This window comes from Onychostruthus taczanowskii, unplaced genomic scaffold, assembly GCF_017590055.1.
Source record: "Onychostruthus taczanowskii isolate IOZ18803 unplaced genomic scaffold, ASM1759005v1 scaffold62, whole genome shotgun sequence".
Lineage (NCBI taxonomy): Eukaryota > Metazoa > Chordata > Aves > Passeriformes > Passeridae > Onychostruthus > Onychostruthus taczanowskii.
The window spans coordinates 1,184,377-1,211,040 of record NW_024503901.1 but is presented as its reverse complement, the minus strand read 5'-3'; the positions used below and the strand labels follow the sequence as shown (position 1 = coordinate 1,211,040).

Sequence of the window (26,664 nt, the reverse complement as noted above, 5' to 3'; positions counted from 1 at the left end):
TATTCTCAACTTTCTCTTTCCTCACTTCTTGATTACTCCCTGCCTTTTGTCAAGTCCTCTCTATTTTCATGTCCTTATTCTAGCCAGCAATACGTTCCTTTTTTCCCGGCTCTATGCTTATAGGTAAGTTGGCTTACAAGGTATCAGCATAGAAGGGGTACCACTACACCTTGGAGATAGACTGATCCCAAAAGTTTTGTTCAAGAAGTGATTCTCCATCTGCCTCTAATTTGCCATTATGGAGGCAGCTCCAACTGCAGTATGATCAATGATCCTGTGCAGTAGTGAAGAATGATCTGTAGAGATCATCTGTAGATCTGCATGTTCTTTAGAAGGATAGAAAGATTTAAAAGGATTTCCAGTATTAAAGAAATACTGGAAATTCATTAATTGATTTTTTTTTCCACAAAGGAAAAGCATCCAGTTTGCACATTATTTTTTCAGAGGTTAAAATGTCATAGAATTGTCAGGAAATATGAGTCATATTGTTGGTGGGAAAGTCCTGCATCTGAACCTACCTCCAAAGTGAACATGTTCTTTACATCAAGTGAGGGTGTGCATATTTGGAAGCCATGCAGCTTGGGAAAATGGTTCACAGTGGTAGACTTGATACAAAGATGAATGGGTTCTGTAAGACCTACTTGCACAAATATATGCAACTGCATCAGGTGCAAAGCCATTTTGTGTAACATAGACATTCAAGAAACTTAATAGCTGTGGTCCTTTCCATGTAAGGTTTTAATTTTTAGTCATATTTCATATTTCATTGTTAGAGATCTGCTACTCCCAAAGTCCTTAGGCAAACATGCCAATCCAAGGAGCAGAACTCAATGGACAGCATTTGCAATGGTATTATTAACTGTGAGAGCACCAACCTCTTTGATGTGTTACAGAAGCATTAACCAGTCAGTTAGTCTATTTGAATATTTGATATCCGTTCCTGATTTCCAGCTGCCACAGTTGCAAATGTTTTAATTTCAGAGTATTTGGGTGTCCTGGAGAACTGGTGTTTGTATAAAAAGAAGTAAATAAACTGTAGATTAAAATTTAAAAAAAAGGAGTTTTATATATATATATATGTAACTCTTCTAAAATATATATACTATAACTCTTCTAATATATATAAGAGTTTACAGGAGTTTCAGTACATTCCTTTTATAGTTGGTAACATCCTTCACAGTCATCTTGCATTGCCCCTAGTTACCTGCGGGGTTAATCCTGAATGACCAAATCTATAAAGCAGCCAAATTGTATGGGAACTGGTCAAGAGGATATTATTTATTTGTTCATTTCCTTCTTTGTTTTTATCTGACTGAAACTATTAAACATTTCAATTGAGAATAGGGAACCACTTGTCCTTTTGTGTTAAGAATTACATACAGATCAATTAAAACAGAAAAGTTTCTCACACTTGAAACCTCTAACAGCGACAAAGGTGAAATATAAAGCTTTGTACTAAAGAGCGTTTGGCAACATAAACCAAAATAATACTAAGCCAAATGGAATAGATTGTTTCTGCAATGTAGAAAAAAAATGTATGCCCCAGATTTATGGTAATAAAAAGTGAAAGCAGAATCCTCTTTCATCATTCAAATGGTAAGTGCGAGCCTGTGTTAGGAACACATACGTATGGAATATTTTGCAGAGAACAGAAAGCCTCAAGATGCATTGCAAAAAAAGCATGACATGATTACAGAATGGCAGTAATCTGTATAGTGTTTTTTTCAGCCAGCTATTATTGCTTGCTTTCAAATCCTGGCAATATCAATATTTTCCAGTTTGACTGGTGACTGGTCTGAACTTATCCTACTTGCTTTTAAGAACAAAGACAAGAGAATGGCTACCTCTATTCATCTATTATTGTTTAAATAGCTGTCGCAGCTTCCAGGATGTCTGTTTCCATGTTATCTGGTGAAAGAATAAAATAGAATGGCAACAAACCAAATACAGTGAAATATGTTTGTTGTATTTGGCCCAAACCAGCTGCTGTTTACAGATAAAATCTGGTTTGAACAAAACCAGGTGAATTTTGGAAATTGAGGAACAATAGATAGAGTCGTTGTAGCATTTACAAATATTTTAAAGATACGTGTCGCATTCAGAGTTGACTATTATGGTGATTTAGTTCATATGTCACGACACATATTCATCTCTGCCTGGATACTGTAGAGGCTTGGGTAACAGCTTGTCCTATCCTTGTTTATTTGTTAATTTATAACATCTCGGTTCCCAGCACAAACCAAGGCAGGCCCGGAGACTTCTTTGTTCTGCCTTGTTCTTTCTTTTTTCCCCCCTCTTTCTTTTCATTGTTGTGCTCCCCACTCTGACAATGGAGTTGTAGATTGACCCTATTTCCCCTTTTGCCCTGACTTCTCTTCTAATGCTTCCTTTGATGTGTTTAGACTGAAAATACCAAATCTCTGTTTCCCAGCAAGGGCTCATAATTTTGCAGCATTGCTCTGCTGGTAATGTAAGAGGAGCATTAGTAGTGCCTTTGCAACAGTTTAAAAGATGTTAAGCTAATGATTATTTGGAAACAAAAGATATCTCATCCCTCAGAGAAAGGAGGACTTTTGCAGGAATTAAGTATTTTTGCATTTTTTTAAAAAAAGAGGTTATATTATTTTGCTACTAAGATATGCAGTTGTGTTTTAATTGGCTGTGTTTACAGTGTGGTTTTTCTTAAAAATGCATTTTTTTTAAGATTCCCTCAATCATCACTTATCTCACATCCACAAATATCCACGCTTCCTGTGTATAATGTGTACATTTGCTCTGTTTCAAACATACTCACACTCAAAGTTTATTTCACATGGGACATCAAGAAAACAAAGTCACATTAGTCTGACTTTTGTTTCTGAGTTGATATTTCAGTAAAATAAGTTCAGAGTAAGTTCATGTCTCTAGTCCTACCCTTCAGTGTAAATTTGTTTCTGTTATTTATTATAGCATAATGGTTTGGATGTTACTTTGAATTAATATCATTCTAATCTGAGTTTCTTTGCCTATTGCAAAACCATGCCACATTGTTAAAAAATCTTTGCAAACTTCATGTGTTGAGCATGCACAGAGTACAGCAAGCATAACATTAAATAAATTGTAAAGTAGTAGTACAGTAAAAAAATTGATCCCTTTCTCAAATTATATTACAAGATCTGTGTTAGGAGCTTTCTGTATTTCAGCCATTGCATGGAAGAGCAGTTTTTAAGTTAATTAAGGCTTACAGAATTTTAAGTGGGTCACTTTTATCTAGTATATCTTAAAATACTTTGACAATTTGAGACCTAAAATATCAGTAAGATTCCAAGTAGTCTTAGAAAGTAGGAGGTCATTGATCCATTTTCCTGGCAAACCTAGAGGAAAATTATGTCTTTTCAGTTTCCTTTCTCATTTATATGAATCAACTTCACCATGCATAAGAGTGATTCGACTCTTTCCTGCTATATCATGCAAGAGCAATGCCTTCACTGCAACCACTGATACAAAGAAATCTCTACCCAAAAAAACTTAAGGATGTAACATGGAAGAGGTTTTTGGGGTTTTTTTGTTTGTTTATTTGTTTGTTTTTGTTTTAAATTTTTTTGTTTCTTAATTTTGGGTAAAAATCATTTGGGGAAGCCATATTTTCACTAGAGGAATAAAGTTTTCAGCTATAAAATAATATTATGGACAGTTTATAGATATACTGTCTAACTAGTTTTGTTTAAGTTTTGGCTTATTACTTTTGATTAATGAAAGCATAACAATTCTGGCAGCAGTTTGGAATAAACCACTTGCTAATGATTCTTCACACTAGAATAGGAGTGGAGAAGTTGAACTAAGCTAGTTTTCAATACCAGGAACATATAATTCTTTTTTTAAATGATGTGGTGAATATTTCTATGATATTTTAAAATTGGAAATAAAATAGTCGTATGTAGAGCCAAATTTTAGTATGTTACTACAAAATGACTACAGAGCTATTCATGCTGCTGTGGGGTATCATGAGTACAGAGGACATATCCACATAGCATGTTTTTCAAAGCCTGCTTTGAATCTCAGTAACATAGATAGGGAATGGTTCAGCAATCTAGAGCCAGTTTTTTCTCAGCACTCTGTAGCATGACTGGAAAATTTAAACATAGGTGAAAAAATCCTTTATGATCTGAAAGGTCTGAAGCTTTCCTTGGTCAACATTAATTTCTTTCAGGAACTTCAACTTGGAAAACTTTTGAATGATGACTTTATGAGAAAGCAGTAATTGTGACATGAACTGTGACAAACAGGGCATAAGGAGCAGTCTTCCTCCTTGTGTAGTCTGTCCTCCGCCTGGGCCACAGAGAAGTAGGAAGAACAGAACCCAGTATAGGATCTCCCCAAAAACAGATCTTTCCATCTGAGGTGGTCATCTTAGGTTTCTCTTACAGTCAACAGGCAGAAATCTTCGAGAGGAAGATTTGCCTCTTCCTGCAGTTGATGCCTGTGAGAGTTCAGATGGACTTTGAAGTAGTCTCTGCTTCTTTCCACTGGCTATAAAAGACCTGAGTGGGACCAGCCCAGCAGCAGATGTCCAAATCTGTTTGGGTAGTTCTGTGGAAGGACATAGTAGGAAAAGCTATTACTTTAGCACTGTAAATACTGGCCAGCATGACAGAGCTGGTGAGGAGATGGGACAAGAAATCTGCATCTGAGTGTGGTTGATAGAGGTTGCTTCTATCTGTAGGAATAGTGATGGGGACTGTTGGAATGAGCTGGGACTTTGAGTTATGAATGTCCCATCCTGCAGTCATCAATGCTCTAACCTTTTGTTACTGCAGATTTCAATTCTTGTGGTCCTAGACTTGTGGTCCACTTAGGAAAATACTGCATTCAGTCCAAGAGAGAGCTCTTTTTAGGCAACTGGGATCAACTTTCAGATATGATTTTAATATACCTGATAAAGTAAAGCGAGAAGTACAACCATTATTGAAACTAAAATTAAATAAATAAATAAAGAAAGAAAGAGAAATTTGACTACCCCAAAAGATACGTAACTTACAAAGGCCAAAGCCAAAATGGAAGATAGTGAGTCTGACAAACTCCTTTGTAGTCATACAGCTGTGCAGAATCTGTGTGATACCCGGGTTACATTCTGATATCCTTGCATTGTACTGAGATGCATCAGTATGTGTCAAGTTAATGACTGAGCCCTTGGTAAGAAGAGTATGTATAGATATATGTGTGTATATATATATATATATATATATATATATATATATATATATATATATATATATATATATATATATATATATATATATATATATATATATATATATATATATATATATATATATATATATATATATATATATATATATATATATGTATATGTATAGATAGTTTTCCTTTTGAAGAATTCAGATTAACATCTGGTGCAAAGAAATTGACCTAAATTTCTCTATCATATCAACAGTAGCCTACAAATATTCCAGAAAGTAAAAAGAAAAAAAATTTGAAAAAAAACCACAAATGAGGTTGTTGAAGTTTCTATTAATTGTGGGATGGGTGGGTTGGTTTTTTTTTTTCCACTTAATCTGTTCACAGATTATCTGTGAAACTTTAATCTTAGAAGTCTTAAAGCTGTGCAAGTTTTTTCCCGTTATGGTGTCAGAAGCGATCAGATCTGATTTTTACAAAGATCCCACTAAGGAGTTCAACACTAATTGTTAGAAGATGTCCATGCTTAAAAAAAAAAAATCAGGCCAGTGATTGTTACTGTGCTATTAATTTCATGTACTGTTTAGAGCATGCTTTAATTGTGGCAGTCAGGTGTATTTTCTTGATGAAAAATGTATTGAGGAGCTTTTCTTGGTGTTGCAAAATCTTCTGAGCTGTAAGTGAAACCATTAAGAGTGGGAAGGGTTAATTGTATGGGAAGCGTCGTATTTAAATACTTCTCATATACAAAATATATGTCATGCTAGAAAATATTCTATTGTCAATCCAAATAGAACACAAACTAAAATGAGATAATTGGGAAGGTGCCCATAAAGTCAGCCTGAATATATTATCACAAGTATATGTGAGATAATATTTGTTTTAAAAAGATTCTATGGCACTGTAAACTCAGTCTCATTAGAGACTGCATTTAAAAGGCTTATAAAGTTACTCATTAATGTTATCTTGTTGTATCTCCACAGCTTTTTCATTAAAGAAAATTCAGCAGAAAGCATTTTCTCCTGATAGCAGGAACCAATTTGCAATAAATGTTCTGGAAACCACTAGGGAAGCCATTACTGAGGTCTAATAAAAACAGACAAGCGTAACTTGTTCTATATTTTTGTTTCAATCACATACAGATGAGACCCCGCTCTCCACACCAACCGCAAGAGACAGCCTTGACAAACTTTCTCTAACTGGGCATGGGCAACCACTACCTCCGGGTTTTCCATCTCCTTTTCTATTCCCTGATGGATTGTCCTCCATAGAGACCCTTCTGACTAACATCCAGGTAGGCCTTTTCATAGATCGGCTTAAAGGGATGGAGAGGAGCCAGTTTTGTCTAAATTAATAAAACCATTCTAGCTTAATCAGTTCATAAGATTATTTGGATCAAGTAATTTACTGAAACTTTTCTGTAATTTAGGTTTTAAAGGAACCACAGCAAACAAATGAATTTAGAAGCTGTCAGATACAGTACATAAAAATACAGATTGTATATTAAACCACAGCAGAAAATTCAATGTAAATTACATTGGTGTGTTTAACAACATTTGTCTTCAATGCTCTTTTTATTACAGGCTAATGAAATGTATCTTACTGTTTAACTTTATCTCATTTACTAAACAGACAAAGAGTTCTTTAATAAATAGTTATTTCAAATTGCTAGAGTGGCATGGTGGAAATGATATTTAAAGCTATTTGAAATGTGTCTGCCATAAAAGCATTTACAAAAAGCACTTATAAATAAGCTCATTTCACTTAAAGTACTGTCTTCAAAGAATAGACTTCAAAGGCTATTACCAAATTTTATACAGATTTCCTATTTGGTAGTTACAGTGTCTGTTGTGTGTACAGTAAAGCCGTGTTCAAATATTATTTATAGTGTACACTATGTATAGCTTGAAGCCAAATTGCTAGTGTTTCATATTAGAATTACGAATTTTTTTTTGTCCACAAATTCAGTTGTCTTGTGTTTCCCATACACAAATTTTGCAACAGTATGGTTGTATTGTTGCATGCAGAAGCAAAATGATAGTGCCAGAAATAATACAGCCATATTACACATTCCAGAGAAGCCTTGTCTGGGCAGCTACCAACTTCCAATTTGTCACCATATATTTTCTGCTCATTCCTGCAAACTCATAAAATCAATTGTATTCTATGCAGCGAAGGATATGACGGAGCAGGGCCAAATCCTGCTCACTTTACTGTCTGAAGCAATCTCATTAAAGTTTATGGCACTTCAGAATTGTTTTATGAAAAGTATATGAGCCATTCATTAGTTGTGTTTTGAGTCTAATAATGGAAAAATACTGCTATTTAGGAAGTAAATATTACTATCTCTGCCTCGTCTGAAAAAGCATATTTATAATTACTTTTTGCAATTATGAGATTTAGCATCTTAAACATTTAAATCATGAATCAAGATAACTTGATAGCAGCATTCTTGTAATGTATCTGCTGCAATCTGTAAAGATTGTATTTTTTTTCTTAAAGCAGAAATACAGTTAGTACATTTTTAGCTGTGCATACATGTACAGAAAAGTTCTTAGTAATTGTTTTGACAAATGTTTGCACTCAGTGTCTCTAGACGGCAACCTAATGAGCAAAGCATTCAGCATCAACAGGTTAGCTGATTCGTGAGTGAATATGAGGGTGCTGCACTACTTCAAGATAAATGACCAGGATTAATTTGCCAAGAATGCATTCAGTTTTGTTTTACAGAAACTGTGAATGTGAAATTCAGTCATTACTTTTTTTTTTTTTTTTAATACTCTAATCTTACCTGGAATGAAAAGGTAAAATAAAAGACAACATCATAAACAAACCAGAAATTTTTTATGCCTTCTCTTGTAGCACTTTTGAACGTCCTGCTCCTTACGTTGAGATTCCCTATCATGACAAGTCATCTATCAGTGGAAAGTGGTGGGACATAAGTCCTTCTGAATTTTTTCAGTATGTCCCCACATCACAATACATAGTTTTGACAGATTTCCTGTAATCCTTTCATAACAGTATATGAAAGGCATTTCCCTCCCTCACCCCTGCTACAGGTTTTTTATCAGGACAACATTAGAAATCCACTTCATAAATTAAGAAAATAAATAAAATTAGTTGATTTTCCCATCTGTATAGGAAAAATTGACTTTAACAGCAGTAAAGTATATTACAATATCATATGGACAATAGTGGCAGTTTTGTTAATCAATGCCATTTAAAATGGTTTCCATATTGCTATTTCATTGCTATTACAATGAGAGGGGGTCACCCCATGCCCACAAATGAGTTAGATACTGTGATGCTGACACTTCCAGAACAGAGTTTTAGGTATGTGATTACAAGTTCAAATTTGTTGATGGCATCTGTGGGAAGAGGCAATTTTGTACCATGGTCCCTGATTGCACTGTGATTTGTGACTTTGCTAGGAAATGCATAAACCGTACCTGAAACCCATGATGCATTTATTACCTGAATTAGAAGGACTCTTTTTACTGAGTCAATGGCTCCTTACTCTCCTTTGAACCTGATGTGTTTTGCATCCCTGTCAGTAGAGATGTGGTTTCCATGGGGAGGTGGAGCAGTGTGATCCCTCACTGTTCTCTTCTTGCTGCAGTGGAGCAGGTCTAACTTCCTCAAATAGATTGCCAATGGCTTCACGAGTGGATCTGGTAAACACTGCTCTTTTTTCATCAGGGTCATTCATGCTGAAAATAGGCATGTGTCCTTTCACTGAAAGAGTATATGTCTGCTTGTGAAATGCGAGTCTACATTTTTTGTTAGGTCATGGCTCTGGGGAGCACCCTCAGCTACCACATATTGCACTGGAGGTAGTATCGATTTTTGGGATGTGATCATCACAGGAATATACAAGCAAGGAGCTTCTGGCTGCACCAAATTGCATGGACTTGACAGTGGATGTCTCTGCCATGATCCCCTTCTGTGGTGCAGGATCTGCAGGATCAGAATAATACAGACCTAGAACAGGATTAGGGTGTTATATGAACACTAGGAGCTCTAATTTTGACCTGAGACAGGGTAAAAAGGATCCTAAATCTTGTCATTGTAACAGTGCTTTTTGGGTGTGTGAATGAAATTTCTAAACATTTTGTTATTTGAAAACAAATGTGCTTGAAGTCCTGGCAATGCTGATGAGCTCAGCTGAACTTGTTGCCTAACTGTAATCCTGTTTTAGTAGTCTGAGTCATTTTTTAGAAATTACTTCTGAGCAAAAGTGAGTCTCTTTCTTCTATCCATATTGAAGTTACATGGATAGGCCCAATCACAAATTCATAATTTTAGGCAAATATTAAGCTAGCCAATTTGCTTCTGCTGTCACCAGTATGTCTTTCTGTACACCATATGTATGGGGTTATTTTTACTTCTCCATAAATATTTCTTTAAGCAAAATACAGTATTTAATAATTTATTTAAACAGGAGATAATAACAATATACAATACTTGAAATAACCAGTGTTGTTCTTGCTGGGGACTGCTGAAATACAAATAATAAACCCTAAAAAAAATATAATTAAGAAAATATACACATTAAAAAATGGAATAATATTGGGAATATATTTTCTAATTTGGATTTATATCTGCACATCTAAAAGGAAGAGAAAATAAATTTCCCCAGAGAACTTAAATCAAGTGATATGTCTGTTTTTTCTCAAACTGGATATGTAGATTTCTTCTGGGTCAAATGCTGGAAGTCTAAGCGCAGTTGCAGGGACGATGAAGGGTGGGGGAAAGTGAGTCACAGCAAAGTGCTGTGTATGTGCTAGTGAGAAGGCTAAAGATGTCTCCATACCCCTCACATAAGTTTACCTTTTTGAGTCATGGCCTGATTATGCCAAAGTGTGTTACAGCCGTGGCCTTTCATGATGCTACAATATTCTTGGGTAATAGTAATGTTCTTTCAAGCTTTTAGAGTCTGAATCTCTACTGTCCCTGAGCTGAATTTCCATAAATATCTAAGGGATTATATAGTTGCACCATGATACCTGTATTTTTTCTATCAAGACTATATTATATTGACTCTTTTTTTATTGCTAAATATTTTTAAAGAGATACCTAAAATAATTTACAAGTTTCCCATTGATATTAATAGAAGCATGGTTGCAAACTAAATTCCCCTCTGAAAACAAAGAAAACTACTAGCTTTATTGCTGTGAATCTCCTGCACTGTTACTGTCTATCACTAAATACTAAGGGAATAACACTGCAAGCAGTGGATAAAGTAAAAAAAATCCCAGTTTTACTTCATGTTGTTTTATCTATCTTTTGCTAAAATTCAAGAGAATAGTTTTATTTTTTCACAGAAAGTATTAATGGAAAATATAAGTTATACTTGTGTAATATGCCTTTATCTATGATAAAGTATGCAATCTGAGATATTAAAAAAGTTGACTTTCCGGAGTCATCTCTGGAGATATTTTAACCATTTTGTCTTGTTCACAGTACTTAGTCACTAGTCAGTTATAAATAGCAGATATTCAAAAATTAACATGAGAAGTTAACTAGAATTGTATGTATATATATTTTTCTAGAGCCTTTCACTATATACTTTTAATGATGACAGCATATAAATTATATGTATTTTCCTTACTAAAAGAGAAGCAATGTTATTTGAAAGTGTTTTCCCCATGAATAGCTAATACTGCAGAAAGAAGCCCCTGAACTGCAACCCTCTGGAAGCCAGGAGTTTTGAATAGGAAAACTTCCTAATGTTCATGTCCTGATCTTCTAGTTTCCCTTTTTCACTCAGTGTGGGCAGTTGTTGGAAACAGGATATGATCTTCTAGACAGATTGTCAAACTAATTAGCAAGGTCATTTTAATGTCACATATAAATGTGTAGCCAACTAAATTCTGTTAGGTGGAACACACACTTATAGATACAGCTAGAAAGAGAAGGAGCTTCTGTACACCTTCCCCTCCACCCCTTTAAAAGTAGCCAACACATTATTTGCATAATTTAAAAATAGTGATGAGTATTACTGGTTTTAAGACTGAGTTGAGGTTTGATGTATGTTTAGTTTCTGTAGGATCATGAGGCTGCCTTTATATGAGGTGTTCTCTGATCAGAGAATGCGAACAAACTCATATATCAACTTAGCATTTTGTTTGGGACAGCTCTAAAGGATTTGTCAGTGAAAATACTAAAACAAGTACAGTGAAGTAAACAAATCAGAATGATCTATAAATCTCCATGGAATGAAATGTCCATTTTTGGCATTACATTGAAATAAAAATTAAGAGAGACACTGAGAAGAATGGCCTGCTGTGCTTAAAGCCAGACTCTAGATAGAGCCATACTGTATTAAAAACAAATCTGGAACCTGAGCATGTTCACTGCAATTATCATTATCCAGTCTTCATAACATCTGACCTTCCCTAAAGAGAAATATTTTCTTTTTGTTAATGTCCTGTGTTGCACTGCATTTCCCATTGTCATTGGCAGCATATTGATTTAATATCAGGTTAGAGGATTAGCTGTAGCACATACACGTTGGACATACTGCATTTTGTATAATCTTCTACAGCTGTTCCACTGGGAGAATTAATAGAATTTCATGCAACTCTGAAATTGTTATTCCTGTTCCAGGGGGCACTGGTGATTTTTTAGATGTTGTACTTTTTTATTTTTTCTCAGCCTCTTCTGCACTGAATAAAGGGAGATATTAAATGTTTTCAGTATTTTTGCATTAGTGCTGTCATTGGCAGTAACAGCACTTTTTATATGCATCAGTTTGGCTCTAGTGCAGATTTTTTTTTCACATTGGATGCCTACTGATGTGCACTGATTTAACTTCTAAAAATGAAACTTAATTTTGTGTAGCTTATAAGTAGTCCCTAGTGAATCTTGGCTCCAAAAAGCTAATATTTTTCAGACATAATCAGCAGCAATAGGTAATGTATTACCATTAGCTATGTTAGCAAGTATAAAAAAAAGGAAAGGCTGGGGGAGGAAGTGTGGTGCAGAAACTCAGTAGAAAATGTAATATTCTTTTAGCAGCTTCATACTTTGCAGCAATTCATAATATAAAATTATGCACATCAGTGTTACACTCTAGTGTTATTCTCCATGTTTATTCATAATGATTGTTTCATATTTAAAGAACACCAAAATATTGTGTTTTCTCAGCCAAGGACAATAATAGTTTAATAGTAATTTATTTTAAACTGCTACTGATAATACAACCAATCAACACATTAAGTGATGCCAACATTGGCATCTTGCTAAATAATCTCTAGGCTTTGCACCGAGAGTACATCTTTCAAAGATAAGTCAACAAGAGCAATCAGAGCAGAAAATTAGAATTTGGTATCTTAGAATTAAAATACAGCTAAACTAAAGTTTTAATTGGGGTGATCTAAAAGGGCACTTGATGTAATGATCTCTTTCATTTGTTACTAATTGTTTGTTCCTGATGAAGAAGAAACATGTACATGAATGTAGTTGATTTGAGTAAAGATGGCAGTTGCTTTAGCAGCTTGATTTTATTGTTAAACAATATGGATTTTAAGAATTTGGGAAGACAGTGTTTGCAGCTTTTAACTTACAAACAATACACTTTTCATCAACAAATACTTTTCATGTAATTTCTCTTGATTTGGTTTATTTATGATTTGGATGAATCACATGTTCCAGTAAGTAAGGAATAGGAGGAGATTAAAATACACTAGAGTTTAAGCATAAGCCAGAAGCAGGTATTGATAAACAACTCCTACTTCAGTTTCTTACTAATTCAAATGCACCAAAAATAGGAGAATATGGCCATGGAAAAGGAACAGAATTCAAATTAATATTAACTTATGAAAAAGAGATCGTAAACACTTTCCAAATATTTCAAATTGTATTTTGCTTTACATATGTACTTAGAGCTTTCTAGGTAGATTTCTTTGTTTTTCTTTAGTAATCATTCAGGTTTAGCATTCAACCAAAAAGATCTTTGTGATTTAGCTATTTTACAACAGCAAAAAGTAAACTGCTCAAACTTTAAACATATTTGTGAGGACATTTGTTGTGTTATCATTGTTACCATATTTCCAAACATGGTTCAGTTCTTATTTAGTGCATACCATTCTGCTGACCATCTGGGCCTTGCAGTCAGAAGGTGTTGAGTTCTTCTAGCTTCTCTGGATTTCAATAGATTGAAGTGCAACAGAGCTACAGAGCATTAAGCTCTAAACATGACAAGATTTGAGGCAACAATTTAAGAAGAAGGATGAGGAGCACTGAAAATAACAGGCTCAGAAAACATAACTAAAAGAGGAGTTTGAAGGACACAAATTTCACACCAATCATTGACACTGGGAAAACTAGTGGGATAAATGTTCAGACTCACAAAGCACTCACAAAAAATATTTTTTCTATTTCTCAAATAACATTATACTTGATTCTTTTTCCATTCTTCTTTGGGAGATGCAACCCAGAATCCAGTTTAGGAAGTGTGGCTGAGGGATGAGGAAGCTTGTTTGGGAGAGGGGCATCATGGTTTTATGTCTGTAGTACTCAAACCAGGTCTTGAGTGTGAACCTTATATCTGTTAGCTGAATGTTTCCCTAGCAAAACCACTGGGGAGTAGTGGTCTGTCTCTTTAGCTGGCATTGTTTTGCTTTACATCAGTAATTAAATCTCTGTTGGGTCAAATTATCTCTAGGGTTATCAGGAGTCTTGCCTAGGATATAGGAGAGTTAGTTACATATCCATGGAGGTTCATGTATGAATATCCACACTTAATTATCTACTTTATTATGATAGCTTCTGTAGGAGAGATTCGGGTGTAGACCCAAGAGCCTGATGGCTAGGCTTTTGGGAAAGGGAAAAGGATATTTGCATGTTCATTTATTTCAATTCCATTTCTCCTTATATTTTGGTGTCCTGTCTCTGTGTCCTAACTATCTAGTTATTATTATTAATAATATGCTGTAAGCTGTGCCAGGATCATACAATTTCTTTGCAAAAGAAGAAGGAATTTTGAAGTTGAAATTCTCAAAGGAAGCTTAAAATAGTCTGAATTTTTATTTCCTGATACACTAACAACAGGAGGAAACGTAGAGTTTGTGTCCACCATCTCAGGTCAAGAAATCAAGAGATGATTGTCTTTTGTTTTTCTGCTGTGAGATAATAATCCTACAAATCAAGGAACAGACTTGTTAAAACAGAGGTGTCTACCTGCTTTGTGACTGTCATTTCCTTACTATCCCAATATACTTATAGTTCGTGGAACCTTAATGATATTTGTAAATATTTGAAATTAATAGTAATTAACAAGGATGAGGAGCAAGAAGGCACGACTTTAAAAGAGCCTTTCTCCTTTAGCTAATTTCCATTGGCTAGAGTTGGACTAGAAATTGAATTCTGTGTATGATGTGACTGTGAGATTGCCAATTTTTCTTAAGAGGAGTAAACCTATTCCTGTATGTTTTTCACATGAGTTATATGCACAATCAGAGGTGAGTTTGCATTTTCTAAGAAAAGCTGACTCCCATATTTTTTCAGATTTTTTTCCACCTGTTAAAAAGTTAATTCCAGTTAAAAATTGCTGTTGATAATAATTGCTGTTGGTAACTTTGTTCCTCTGACAGAATTTTTTTATTTCTAAAATATTACATCACTATCAAGGAAAAATAACAATAGTTGTTATGTCAGCTGTTCTAACATTCTCCAAATATCCAACTTTATCTCTGAACAGGGTCTACTAAAGGTTGCTATAGATAATGCCAGAGCTCAAGAGAAACAAGTCCAGCTGGAAAAAACAGAGCTGAAGATGGAACTCTTCAGGGAACGAGAACTGAGGGAAACGCTTGAAAAACAGTTGGCTGTGGAGCAGAAGAACAGAGGTACCTTGAATAAGCAGACATAAACACCTTGTTATTTATTTCCTTAGGAAACAATTTTCTATCAAACACCTATGTTTTATCAAAATTTTACCTCCCTTAAATCATGTTAGGTCTCAGCTGACTGCAATGAGGGATGTTTTATAACCTGCCTAATTTTGTATAGGGTCTTCATGAGACTTGGAGCAAGGACCCTCCCTTTTCTCAACATTTTTCTTGAATATTGTTACATCAGTAATACAAAGGCAATTATAAATACCCTATGTGCTGTAACAGACCTTTGTAAGTTGTGATCATTAGGAAAATGGATAGCTACTTAATACAATTTGTATCAAATTTAGGACTCTGCAAGTTTTTAGGAACTCTCTTCTGTTCTTATAGTGCGTATTTAGGCAAGATCTATGTAGGAAATATAAATATAATGGAAATATATGAGCTCTTTATAATGCATAGTAGGTAAAATACATGTTTGTAGAAGTAACAGTGAAGGTTTTTCTTGATGAAGCAGAAGCATTAGTAGCATTTGTGGCATTAACATCAACCCACTGTAAAGCCTGTATGCGTTAGAGATTTTTAAATAATTATAATGATGATGAAGGTGAGGCAGTTTGGAGTGATTTGCCCTAACTATTTGCATTACAAGCATGTTTCTATCTTTTTTCATGTGTTCATTTCTCTGTCTCTGTATGTCTCACCCTTTAATAGTGCCTGATTGCTTTGCAAGGACAGTTAACCTCTGGAACTCCCTTGCTGTTTTGCTCAGACCATGACAAGTCAGATGTGTATTTTTTGCAGGGCTAGAGTTACAGGTGTCGTCTTGTCCAGTTTAATTTTCTGGAAACCACCTAAACAGAGAATCCCAAGAACAATTGAATTCACAGCCAATGTCATTATGCCTTAAACTAACATGCTAGCAGTGAGTACATAATGTAATCTTGTTTCATGCCTTGACCGATTAAAGGGTAGGACTATCACATCATTAATTACCCTTTTTTAACTTATGAGAGTATATTTTGAAAGACAATTGCTGTTAACAATTATCACACCTGTGCAATGAGTCATCCCTTTGTCCCCAACTGGTCCATTCTGCTCAATACAATTGTATTACTTACACTTTTAAATTAATTTGGTAAAAGAATAAAGTAATTTGGTTAGTCTTCACAACTTTCTCACGACTGCTCAAATATGTGTCCTTTTTAGAGTTGTACAATCACATGCAAAGCAGAAAAGGTTTGAGGGTGAACCCATCTGATCTTTAATTTTGCCATCTACAAATTAAGCATCTCATTTTAATGAATAGAAATTCTCTTTCTGGACCATTAAAAATGAAACCTGAATAGCCTGTTCTCAGATAGGTAGGTGGGGTCAGTTGCCCTTGAAGACTTCTTTCTCTTCCCTTTAACTCCAGAGGTCACAAGGTTGACAAGGCTGTGCTAGACATATATGTTTTGAAAAGATAAAATTAAGCAAAATGAATTTCACTCAAAGTTGTATATCAGAAAAAAACATGGGATAGTCCCTTATTGTGTTCAGGTTACTGAAATAATTGGCAATATTATTTTCAGCATGATGCATTACCTGCTTTTGTATATTCATCCCTCTAATGATGATCTTGCACTGGGAAGACAGACCAAAGAGGAATGGATTTGAACAGTTAATGGTGGTATGCAGCAAACCAAATATAATGAGGATGACTATCTCTGCTAGTGGATACTGCTGGATAAAAGGAAGAAAAGTATGGATTATTCTTTCAAATGAACAGATCGAAATAAGAGAGAAAAAATAAGGCCAGGTTATAATTATTGTGAAATTTTATTCTTCAATTAAAGGCAGAAAAATGCATAGGAGCCTTTACCTACTAATAGTTTTTTTCAAATAGCAAGTGTCATGTCTTAAAGAAGGTTTCACATGTCTTAACGGAAGCATGAGCAAGGAGGGAGAAATGTACCAGCTTCCCTGCTAAGTGAAGAGATACCGTATGGCAATACTGAAAAAACACTTAAAAGCTGCAGCATAGAAACACAAGCCACTGTGTCACATACAGGTCACACCCCTCATGTGAAGGGCATCTTCAGCATTAGGCAACATCTATCTATCTTTTGCTCATCATGTTAATGCAAGTCAAATATGATTCTGTTTAGTGGCTGTAGATGAATATTTTTGCCCTTCTTTATGGACTGTTGGATTCATGGCTGCTGCTGTATGTTCTACAGAGCTGCTTATTTACTGTACTGTTTCCTTCCTTCTTTTTAAATTTTCCAATTAGCGATTCCTAAGGCTGTAGGATGTGTCTCATCAACTGGTGAAAGTAGGATAATATCTCTTCTGTGAGCAGCTACACAGTAAGGGTTTGCTAATTCTGGCTCTGACTGCTGTAGTCACATCTACAATGTGTCAGCCATGATGACATTTTAATTCAGAAAGCAACATATGTTTCCTTCTCATTTATTGCAATCACTTTCAAAGTACTTATAATGAAAACATTAAAACCATCCAATGATTCAAAATGTATTTAGTTTAGCCTTTGTATAGATGCTAGATGTTCTTTGATAGTATTCGCTAATTAGCCTGTAAAGTAGTTGGTGTTGTACAAAATGAGAAAGAACCAAAATTCCAAAGTCTTGGATGTAAATTATGTAGTTATTCTGACTACAGGAGATGTGCTTATGTTAATTTTGTGCCTGAACAGTTCTGTATAGCAGCACAAAATATACAAGATCATCTAAAAGATGGTTCTTAGCATATGAATGAAAGGGTAATAACAATGACAGTTCCCTTTAAAAGTTTCATTATTTGCATTTTGTGAATAATACCACCATCACAGTCCACTGTCCCTGGGGAGTATGAACTGGTGGAAGAATTTTTTGTATTTTCCAGCATTCATTCCTAGGCATATACCAGAGGTTACTTTGCAGTGAGATAAAGAGCTAGATAGATCTCAACATGCAAACCTAACAGTTCCTGGTATCTAGATTTGGTAAGGATAATTCTTCTGGTGCATGTAATAATTCTTTAGTATTAATTTTTTAGTTAGTGTCAAAATAACAGAATCTCCTGGAAAGGATTATCCAGGAAGATCTTAGGACAAGAAGCTTTTTGTGTTCACATCCATGAAAACCCTAAATGTGCTATATAAGAACAGTTTGGGGTGTGGTGGAGGAGATAATGCTATGCTTTACAACTTTACATGATTGCTTCAGAGATCCACTTTGGTTTTAATGGAGTAGAAAAATTGGTTGACTTCACTTTTTCCCATCAGGAGCATAACTTGTAATATATTCCTTTAGTTAGGGATCCTACAAGTCTTACCTTTGTGGTTGTAAGTCACAGGTAACACAGAAAAGAAAATAGTGATGAAGTCCCATACTGGACATGCCATCCTTTTCCTAAAGAGTTTAAGCTGAAGAAATTAAAGAAAAACATTTTTTTCTACATAAGAACTTTCTATATTTTATTTCAAAATACTAATTTCTTTACTAACATTTCCCCCCACATTTGACAAAGCATATTAATATTTACTTGACTGGAGAATCCAGCACCATAAAGGACTTGCTATGAGTTCTTCAAGGTTATATGGCTGATGGGACAGGCACCAACAGAAAGCAAGAAAGAGAAAAGGGAAAGACACAATGGAAATGTGGAAAAGAAGTAAATATGGGGAAGAGAGCACCAAGAGATCAGATGGCTTGCAGGAAGCAGAGCTTGGAGGGGAGTTAGAAGACTCAGGGCCTTACCCAAGAAATGAGGACCAGAGCAGGCTACCCAGGATCCAGGCAGATGGATCCCCCTCTTATGCAAGAGAAGCTGAAGGGAGGCAAGAACTCCATCACTGTGTGTCTGTTAACTGTGCTATGAGAAATAGAAATGGTGAAATTAATTCTGAAAACCCCCTCACCTCCAGAGACAGGGGTTTATCTATTTCAGATTATTCAAAAATTACATTTCATTGCTGGTTTCTGAGGTTTTCTGATTTGAAAATTCACAGATTCTCAGCTGTTTATTAAAAAAAAAAAAAAAAAAGTCATTGCTTGGTACCACATACAGTTTTCAATACTGTCATATAGAACAGTAGCAATTAGAATATTCCAGGGTGATTCCAACAAATTTCAAGTAATTTAGCTGGTTATTGTGTAATTAATCGGTTTATATGGACATCTCAGTTATAGTGTTTCTCAGGACCCTTAATAGGTCATTGTGCAGCCAAGTTTCAGATCCAAACTGGAGTGCACTGATGTTATTTTCCTTTCACAGCAATAATTCAGAAAAGGCTAAAGAAGGAAAAGAAGGCAAAGAGGAAATTGCAGGAAGCACTTGAATTTGAGACTAAACGACGAGAGCAAGCAGAGCAAACACTGAAACAGGCAGCTTCAACAGATAGTCTCAGGGTCCTAAATGGTAAGAAGCCAGTTTTTGCCTCTGTGCCATTAACTTTCAATTTAAGTGCCAAAAGAATCTTATTATATTAAAAATTTATAACATGATGGAGAGGGTAGAAAAAGGAAAATCTTTTTTCTTTCCTTCATTCAAATGATACCTCTATCTTTTTTGCTTTGTTACTTTATATAGTATGTGCAAATAAACTCACTAGAGAGAATGTTCAAACTAGGACAATTTTATATTATTACCTTGAGAAGTCAATTTTTTTCTTCCTTTTTTTCTCCCCCCCCTTTATGCTTGAAAAATCTATTGCTCATTAATCTTCCCAGTCTAACAAAAAATTGTCCTGGCCTCCAGTCATTGTTCAACATTAAAAAAACTGACAAAGGTTGATTGTATTGTAATTCAGCACTGGAGTAACAGGTTGTAAAAAGGGCTATAAGAATCAAATGAAATATGTGTCAGTCTTACCTTTCTATCTTTCTAGACTCTCTGACCCCAGAGATAGAAGCTGACCGCAGCGGGGGCAGAACAGATGCTGAAAGGACAATACAAGGTAGGAATTTGCAAAAGGCTATAAATCTAGATCTTGCTATATGAGTTTTTCCTCAGCTTTAGACTGCTATTCAAGCATGTAGCCTACCATCTGGGCCACATCAAAACAAGTTCAAACAAGGTCAAGTTCATCTTGCTTGTTTATAAGAGAGAATACATTCTGTGCTGATAGATTTTATTTAAATTAATAGGTCATTTTTGTTTATACAGAGCAATTAAAGAAGAATAATTAATTTGAAGCAGTTTTGGTCTGAATCTCAGACATGCTGAATGCAGTTTTTGTGAATATGTGTAGTTTGATTTGAGTTAATAATGTTTTTAAAGGTATATTTGAAACATCTTGAGCCTTTTAACTGTACAAATGGCTAAACCTAATGGGCAACATTCAAGGCATGATGAGAATTTCATAGCTAATAGTCAGTGGCAGTTACTGAAAGGTGTGTTTCAATAAGCTACTCTGAGCATTAACAATAAATAAGCTGTTTATTCCCATCTTGGAATTTTCATTTACCACATCCCATTATTTACATTTTAATAAAACAAATCTGCTGAGTAAATTATACGTGAAATACTAAAGAGAGCCATATTACTTCCCCTGTGAATCTAAATGTATATATACATTGCAAACATTAATATATTAGTAAAGAACAAATTTTGAAGATAGTATTTATGTTATAATATCTTTTCTTATCAAGAGGCTAAATCTACCTACATGAATACTAAGCAATAAAAATAGCAATTGTTTTCAATGGTAAATGAAGGTGCATTTTTCAGAGGCAAGCCTAAAAGGATTAGCTCCAGTAATCACACTCAATTGCCTTTATTTTGCATTTTGAAGTCAATCATCCTAACAGTATCATTTGACATCTTCTGTGTGTTATTTAATCACATTTCCTAACTTCCAAGGAGTTGTTACTGATGTGCCACAAGGAGGCTGTAACAACAAAATAAAAAAATCAAGAAGCTTTTAATGGACTGAACATATAAACAAATACCAAAGATGCAATAAGTTCTTATGAAAGACAAACATGCATATATAAACAAAGACATTTAAAGCAAGTTTTGTCTGCAGAGTCAATAACACAGAAGTTGGAATATGCCAGACTAAATGTTGCCTGGGAAGTGAATACATGTTATGAAGTCTGTTACCCCAGAATCCTGCCTTCCTTCCTGTAAAATATGAACATTATTCAAAGCATTTCATATAATTAATTTGGTAAGAATTCAGCCATTATTTCATTTTGTTATAATCCAGACACTTTGTTACTTCTTTTGATGCTAAAACAGACTTCTAGTTTCTTGGGAGGCCGTGCTGCTGCACCGGTTGCTGCAGTACTTGTACTCATTGCAAATATTAATTGCTCCATCTTCAGAGCATTCTTGCAAGGAAGTGAAATTTGAAGAATTCCAATTTGATAGCTGGGAAACAGAGTCAAATACAGATTAAGATGACATAATGCTTAACTGTCAAGTATCAAGGACCTAATTTTTTAGGATAATTTGCATTTTTGGCAGAAGCATGCAGGTGTAATCAAATAACTGTTCCTGTTGAATTCAGTCTTGCTCATAGGCTGAAATATAAAGTTGGATATTTATAATATGAGTAACACAAATTTGAGAGCATGTATTCTAAAGGATTTATCCCAAACTATATAGGAATAACACTTCAGCTTTTGAGCAACGACTATGCATTCTTTCCCAGCTATCCTCTGCTCATTTCATATATTGCCATTTTTGCAATAAGTGAAATCAAGGATTTACAGGAGACATTCCCAGTAATGGCTTTTCCTTGATTCATCTGTCCCAGGTGATACACATTAAAAACAAAACTAAAATCCACAGTTGATTATTTAGTTCAAGACTGGACCATGATATTTTCTGATTGTGATATAGAATCATATTGCAAAGGCAACCTTAATTCTGACATTTCCTGTATCTACTTTGTACTCTTAATATATAACTAAAGCAGAGGGTTTTTAAGAAAAAGGAAAGAAGCAGCAAGAAATACAGTTTTCGTGTCTTTCAGTTTAATGTATTCAGCTCAAGCATCATACAGCAGTTCAGAACTTTCAGATCTACTGAAATATGTAACCCTACAAGACAAATGTAACTATAGGAACATATTGTCAATGTAAATCAGTCATTATAGGGTGACAGGCTTCAGAAATAGTTTAAGAAACAGTTAATAGCAGGCAAGTAATGCCAAATGTCAGGACTCTATGTTCATTTCCAATATTGGAAGGAGGATTTCCTTTCACCATAAATTCCCTTTTCTTGCGTCTCCCTTGCTATGCATCCCTGTGTATCTGTCCCAGTTCCTTCTTCTTTTTTCCCCCTCCCTCCAATCCTACCTTTTGTCAATTGCTAATGCAGTACTTCTCCTTGCTCTACGTTACATTGCTTTTCTTTTCCCCTCAACTTCTCATTCTTCTGTCATTCTCTTCTGAACTTAGTTTCATGCCACCCTGATTATTTCCTTGATTTCAAGTTTTTCTCTCTCCATGACCCCCTGGCTCTGTCTGACCCTTCTTGTTGCCTCCTCCCCTTACCCAGTTGTTTCAAGAGCTGCATTGATATTCCCTGTTGCAAACCCCATCTCCATCTGCACTGTCTGCTTCCCCCGTCTCCCTGCTCAGGCTCACATTCCCTACTGGTTTCAGTACATTGCTGTTTCTTTTTGTGTACCTGCCTGGATATCAGGGAGGGAAGCACTTCGAGCATTCTGTTCCAATTTCAGTATTTAGCATGACAATTGTAGGCAGGAGTGAGGAGAAAGAATTGCAGGGGAAAAACCACTTCATTGCTGAAGCACTGGAATAAAGCATGCTCAGTACAGATGGGGCCCTTTATCTGCAAAACTCTGCAAAAGCTTTCCAGTGGTTGAAACATTTTCCAGTACTTTCCTGGATTTTGTTTGGAGCAACAAAGACTATATTGTCACAATTATACAAAATTTCAATTGTGTCCTCATATTTTATTTGTAAATGATGTTTTGTGTTCTTTGGTATGCACTATAGAAGAAATATCATATACAAATATTTATTATATTCTGTTACTCTATATACAGTATATTCCATAATGAAACATATAATAGCACCTCTTACATCTTTCAGGTTCTGGGGAAAAAATTCTTACTGGCGAAATATTTTCTTATTCCTCTCAAAAAGATCTCTGTGTCTCAGTATCTAAGCATGCCTGGGGTAATAGTCTTTTTATCCACAATCATTTTTCAATTTACTGTGTTGAGCATGCTATGTAGTTTTATAACTAAGCAAATAAAGGTAGGAAAGCTTCAGTGCTCTGTAGGGAAGTGATATAATTGAAATACAAAGTGTAATTTCAGCATTTAAGAAAAAATTATGCAAGAAAATCATAATTAAAACTAAAGATTTTGTTTACTATTTATTATAAATAAATGGATACTTGTCAACTTGAAGTTATATCTAATGTTACTATTTTTAAGTATCACTTTGAAGAGTAAGGAATAGAACTAATTTAAGCATAGAAGATAATTGCATTTGTCAATAAGGGGGTATGTTCTGTTCTATTTTTTCTTTGTGTAGCACTCATTTAGATTCACTTTTAGTGCATGTAAATCTTTTGTAAAATGGGAGCAATAATAAAAAGGAATTTGAATACAAAACTATGAAAAGAAGCAATGCAGGGTATTTTAGGGTTGTGTTTGAGTTTTTTAAATACTGAGTAGATAACAGTTTGCTGCAATATCCATACAATGTTAACAAATAATCATAATAAATAATTCAAATTTGAGTCTCAGATGTACTTATGTATTTTTTTGAGCAGTAGAAAGAGATACTAAGCTATCAGGAACTGGTGAAGACACTGGTTTTAAATGTTTTCTTTGCTTCTGTTTTAAATAATAATAAAGCAGATTATCCTCTTCTCCATACATATTGTAGGTTCACTAGATGCCTATGCCTAGCTCCCAATCCGGTTTCCCAAGACCCCCTCATCCCACACAAAAAGGTACCATACAAAGATAATGTTTGACTTTTATATACTGTTTTGTTAACAGACCTCTTCCTAAGCACTAGAACAATGACATTTACTGCCGCTTTTACTTTCTTATTTCCGCTGAATTTTCTTCTCTATCTGGTTAGTTACCATGTATTTGTCTGCCTACATGATTATGTTTTCTTTTCCTCTATATAGCCCTCATTCCCAATTTTCTATCTCCCAGTACTTTTCCTCCCAAGTCTTGTACCTTCATTTTCATTCTGTTTGAACATCAATCGCACAAATTTTCTAAAATCCTCTAAAAGTGTTCTAGTTCTGCACCATGTTCACCATTGACTGTTCTTTCCTTGCCATGTTCCTGTAATGTGTTCCTTTTGCCAAATTGCTCACAAATGGTTTTGTGCTGTTGTCCCAAAGCTATCCTTGGTAAGAAGAGGAAGATTAATCAAATTTTCCTTCTTTCATGCTGCTATTTTTTGTCTTTTCCATTTATTTCAAATTTACTAGCAATTTCCTCAGCTTGTACCTTTTCTGCTTTCTTCCAAATAATTTCCAACTTCTGCATGCTGTCATTCCAGCTGCTCCTGAAATTAGCACTGTCATTTTCTCCTAAGTCTTCTTACCCTGCTCAGTTCCCTGAATTCTCAGGTCTGTCTGTTTTTTTACTCCAAGTTTTGTTTTTGTTGCAAGAGGCCCTTTGCATTTTCTGTGTTCTCAAAGTTCTTCCGTCCTGCTCACTCTCAATCAGTTTTTTCCTCAGCTATGCATTCTCCTGTAGCAGAAAATTTATCCTCCTTGTCCATTGGTCAAATTTTCACACCTTAGTGCCTTACTCTGCTGCAAATATTTTTTTCTTCTAGCACATTATCAACCTTTCTCCAGATATGTTTGTTACCTACTCTTTCTGTCCCTTAGCAAAATGAACTTACCCTTTCTAAGCCCTTTCCCACCAACATCTTCCCTTGCTGTAGTTCTCCACCTCTTCTCTAGGCTCATGTTAACAGTTCAGTTAAGTGTAATGCTAAGTGGTTTCAGTTTATACCTTCCTGGTGTAAGAAAAACCACTCAGCTACCATGCTCACAAAACCTTCCAGGGCCATCTGTTTTTTTCCCCTCCTAGAAAGAACAAGGCAGGAAATAGAGATGTTGACGAGATCCAGGAATAGAGAATTAAGATAATAAAGAAAATAACAGCATCTCAGCACACTGGTCATGTACGAGGTTCCATTGTAGGCTACTGAACAAGAACAAGAAATAAATTATGATTTAAATTTGCCCATTGCAAGTGTGCATTTTGCTGCCCAAATATTAGGGGAAAGCTGCCCTGCAGCTGCCCTCCACATTAATAAAAATTGCTTATATACAGCTTTAGTCTTTTGCCCTGAAACATAACCTAAATTGTTTCTGCATTGGTTTGAAACTTGTTTAATCTATTTCTCAACAAGCAAAATCCACGTAATAATCTCAGCTACTGATAGTCCTTGATTCTTCTTGTTATATTTGTGTTTGAAAGATGGGTATCTGAAGGACTTCCACAATGAAAGGGAACTTTTGGTGGTTCTGTGAAGCTACTGCACACAGTTCTATTTCTGATATATAAATCTTGGACAAAAGTGTGTGGAAATATGTGATGATATTTTTTATGAGATCAAAAACTTTATTGGAAAAGGCCATTATCAAGGCTGTGAAGTCAAGCATTCCAAAATTAGGAAATGGTAGAATTAAGGTTGTCTTCCGCACCTTTGTTCAACTGCCTTTGTGTATGTGTCATGATACAATCTTTAATTATGTGATTAGATATTGTATTTTTCACAGTACCTTGTCTCATTCAGTGCAGGGGACAAAAATATGGATAAATAAAGGGATATCTATCCAATATTTTCTTCATCTTCAGTGGTCAGTGTGTCTTGTAATGCTTTATATAATACTTGGTTTATGTATAATATTTCCATAATTAGACATCATGCTTTACAGAATACTTGTAAATTATTATATAAATTTCTTCCATATATTAAACCCTCATTTTGGCATTTCCTAACAGCTGAGGGCTTTGCTTCACTAGTGTCCTAGGTAACCATCTCCTAGGGTTGTCTTCTTAACAAGTAAACTACAAAGTCAGAAGTTTCACTGTGATGCAACATCTGAAAACCATACAGAATTGAATTTTAAGATTCACAGTGATAAAGCTAACCAAGCAACTGATAAACTGTAATACCATAATATGAACGGTGTGGCCTAAGGAATGACCTTTTTGCTACGGCAGTTTTACAAATACTTGCAGAGATAAAGATATTTTGGGATACATTTTGTGCTCTTGGGCACAGAATCTTACTTTAATTTTTCTTGCAACCTGTATCACCTCTAACAGTGTCTTGATCAAGCTTTCTTTTTCTTGGCTGTCCCTCATTTCTGGATTTTATATCAACATTAATAACAACTTTCAAATTTTCCAACTTCTTTCTCGATCCTTTTTTTCCTCACACCTTTCAAGGCAAGTTTCTTTTTATATCCAGTTATAATTCCAGCCCCTAAAGTTTTGACTTCTTCTGTCTAATATCCTTGCTAATCAAGATCCAGATGTCTCGATACTGACTCATAATGTTCTATTTGTATGCCACATGTCCAGTTACTCACCATGACTTTTCCTTTTAAGAAACCTCATATGACTTTGCTTGACTTTCTTGCCCTATCTGTGTTCTGTCTCTCCTCTTTCCTTGTATTCTCAAAC

The 26,664-nt window shown here is 35.0% G+C and overlaps 1 protein-coding gene across 6 annotated transcripts in view; it reads left to right on the top strand.

Moving 5' to 3' along the window:
• DACH1 (dachshund family transcription factor 1) overlaps window positions 1–26,664 on the top strand; it is a 354,259-nt gene that overhangs the window by 297,810 nt on the left and 29,785 nt on the right. For 4 of the 6 annotated variants that reach the window (XM_041419933.1, XM_041419934.1, XM_041419936.1 and 1 more), the window contains 4 exons: window positions 6,321–6,472; window positions 14,882–15,029; window positions 19,278–19,421; window positions 19,891–19,959. In XM_041419933.1, the coding sequence (XP_041275867.1) occupies window positions 6,321–6,472; window positions 14,882–15,029; window positions 19,278–19,421; window positions 19,891–19,959 (513 nt within the window). Of the gene's footprint in view, window positions 1–6,320; window positions 6,473–14,881; window positions 15,030–19,277; window positions 19,422–19,890; window positions 19,960–23,878; window positions 23,946–26,664 lie in introns of all 6 variants that reach the window. The other 2 variants (XM_041419935.1, XM_041419938.1) reach the window with 1 other exon arrangement.